General features: G+C 66.3%; 1 protein-coding gene across 1 annotated transcript in view; it reads left to right on the top strand.

Moving 5' to 3' along the window:
- Window positions 1–697, top strand: part of LOC105989315 (chromosome unknown open reading frame, human C9orf50) — a 15954-nt gene extending 15257 nt beyond the window's left edge. The window contains exons 6-8 of the mRNA XM_013021277.1: window positions 46–214; window positions 360–462; window positions 622–697. Of these exons, the coding sequence (XP_012876731.1) occupies window positions 46–214; window positions 360–462; window positions 622–678 (329 nt within the window). The 3' untranslated portion in view covers window positions 679–697. The remainder of the gene's footprint in view (window positions 1–45; window positions 215–359; window positions 463–621) is intronic.
- Window positions 698–1546: the final 849 nt, after the last annotated feature.

Here is a 1546-nt window from a genome sequence, read left to right as displayed (position 1 = left end):
CCCCCCCCCCAGCTAGGAACTCAGTCGGGCCTTCTCTCCCTGTAGTCCACAGGAACATCTTCGAGGACGAGCCAAGCACGCTTCCAGAAGGTTCTGTGCCGGAGCGGGTGTTGCGGAACGTGGGGAAGTGGCTGGAGAGTCTGCCCAAGGCCGTGTACCCCAGGCTCAAAGAAGCCATGGGCAGCAGCAGCTCGTCCTGGGAGCGCACTGGCGTGTGAGCTGAGGGAGGGGCTGGGGGCGCCCGTCCAGCCACGGGGGGCAGGGGGGTTCACCGGCTCCCTCTCCCCCAGACCCGCCCAGGAGCCGCAGCGCCACCGCTCTAACGCCTCCCTGCACGCCTGCCTGCCCTTCGTTGCCAGAGCCAGCACGTCCAGACCGCGGGGGGACTACAAAACCTTCCTGGACGCCTACGGCACCCTGGGCCGGAGGTCCCCAGCACCCTGCTCCTGCACCCACAAGCAGGTGAGCACCAGCCCCCCTGCAACGGCCCCGGTTCAAACCCAGCCCATCTTCCTCGTGGAGAATGGGGCTGGCCAGTGCCGGCCCCCGGGGTGGAACCCCTTGGGGCGCAGGGGGCCTGGGGTCCTCACAGCCCAGCGGGTCCCCCTTCTCGCCCCCCAGGAGCCCTTCCTGCCCAGCTTGGTGCTTCAGTCTCTCCTGAGGCGCGGCCGGCTGTAGGGCGGCGCGGGCAGCGCGGGCTGGGCGAGGACTGCCCCCCCAGCCCCCTGCCCCGCTGCACCCCACCAATAAATACACCACCCGCGTGGGTCTCTCCAAACCTGACTTGGGGTCTCCAGAGGTTCTTGGGGGCTCTGATGAGGCTGGGGCTTGGGGGCCCAGGGCACCTTCTTCCTGGATGGTGGGAACCCCCCCCACACACACCCCACCCCACACAGCCTCGAGCTAGTGTTGGCCGGGACCGGGCTCTGAGCTGCTGTGTCTGGGATGGAGATCTGGTGGGCGAGGGCTGAGGTGCTGCGTCCAAATCCACACTGCCCCGGGTCATGAGTTCAAATCCACACTGTCCCGGGTCATGAGTTCAAATCCACACTGCCCCGGGTCATGAGTTCAAATCCACACTGCCCTGGGTCGTGAGTTCAAATCCACACTGCCCCAGGTTATCTGTGGGCTGCACTACCCAGACCCAGCCACCACCACACCACACCTGTGCTGGGTTAGGGTCTGCCCACACCAGGGCTCAACGCTAGACAGTTCTAGGCCGGCCTCTCTCCTCTGTGTGCGTGTGTGTGTGCGCGTGTGTGTGTGTGCGGTGTGTGTGTGTGTGTGTGTTGGTCCTGGGCCTTGAACTCAGGGCCTGGGCGCTCTCCCTGAGCCTCTTTGTGCTCAAGGCGAGCACTCTACCGCTTGAGCCACACACCACTTCCGGTTTTCTGCTGGTTTATTGGAGATAAGAGTCGCAGGCCTTCCCTGCTCGGGCTGGCTTTGAACCGCGGTCCTCAGCGCTCAGCCTCCCGAGCAGCTGGGCTCGCAGGTGTGAGCGGCCCTGGGCCCCGCATCCCGGCGGGGTGGGGCGCACGGAGCCCGG

Source organism: Dipodomys ordii, unplaced genomic scaffold, assembly GCF_000151885.1.
Source record: "Dipodomys ordii isolate 6190 unplaced genomic scaffold, Dord_2.0 Scaffold55, whole genome shotgun sequence".
NCBI classification, from domain to species: domain Eukaryota; kingdom Metazoa; phylum Chordata; class Mammalia; order Rodentia; family Heteromyidae; genus Dipodomys; species Dipodomys ordii.
This window is presented reverse-complemented; position numbering and strand designations above follow the sequence as displayed.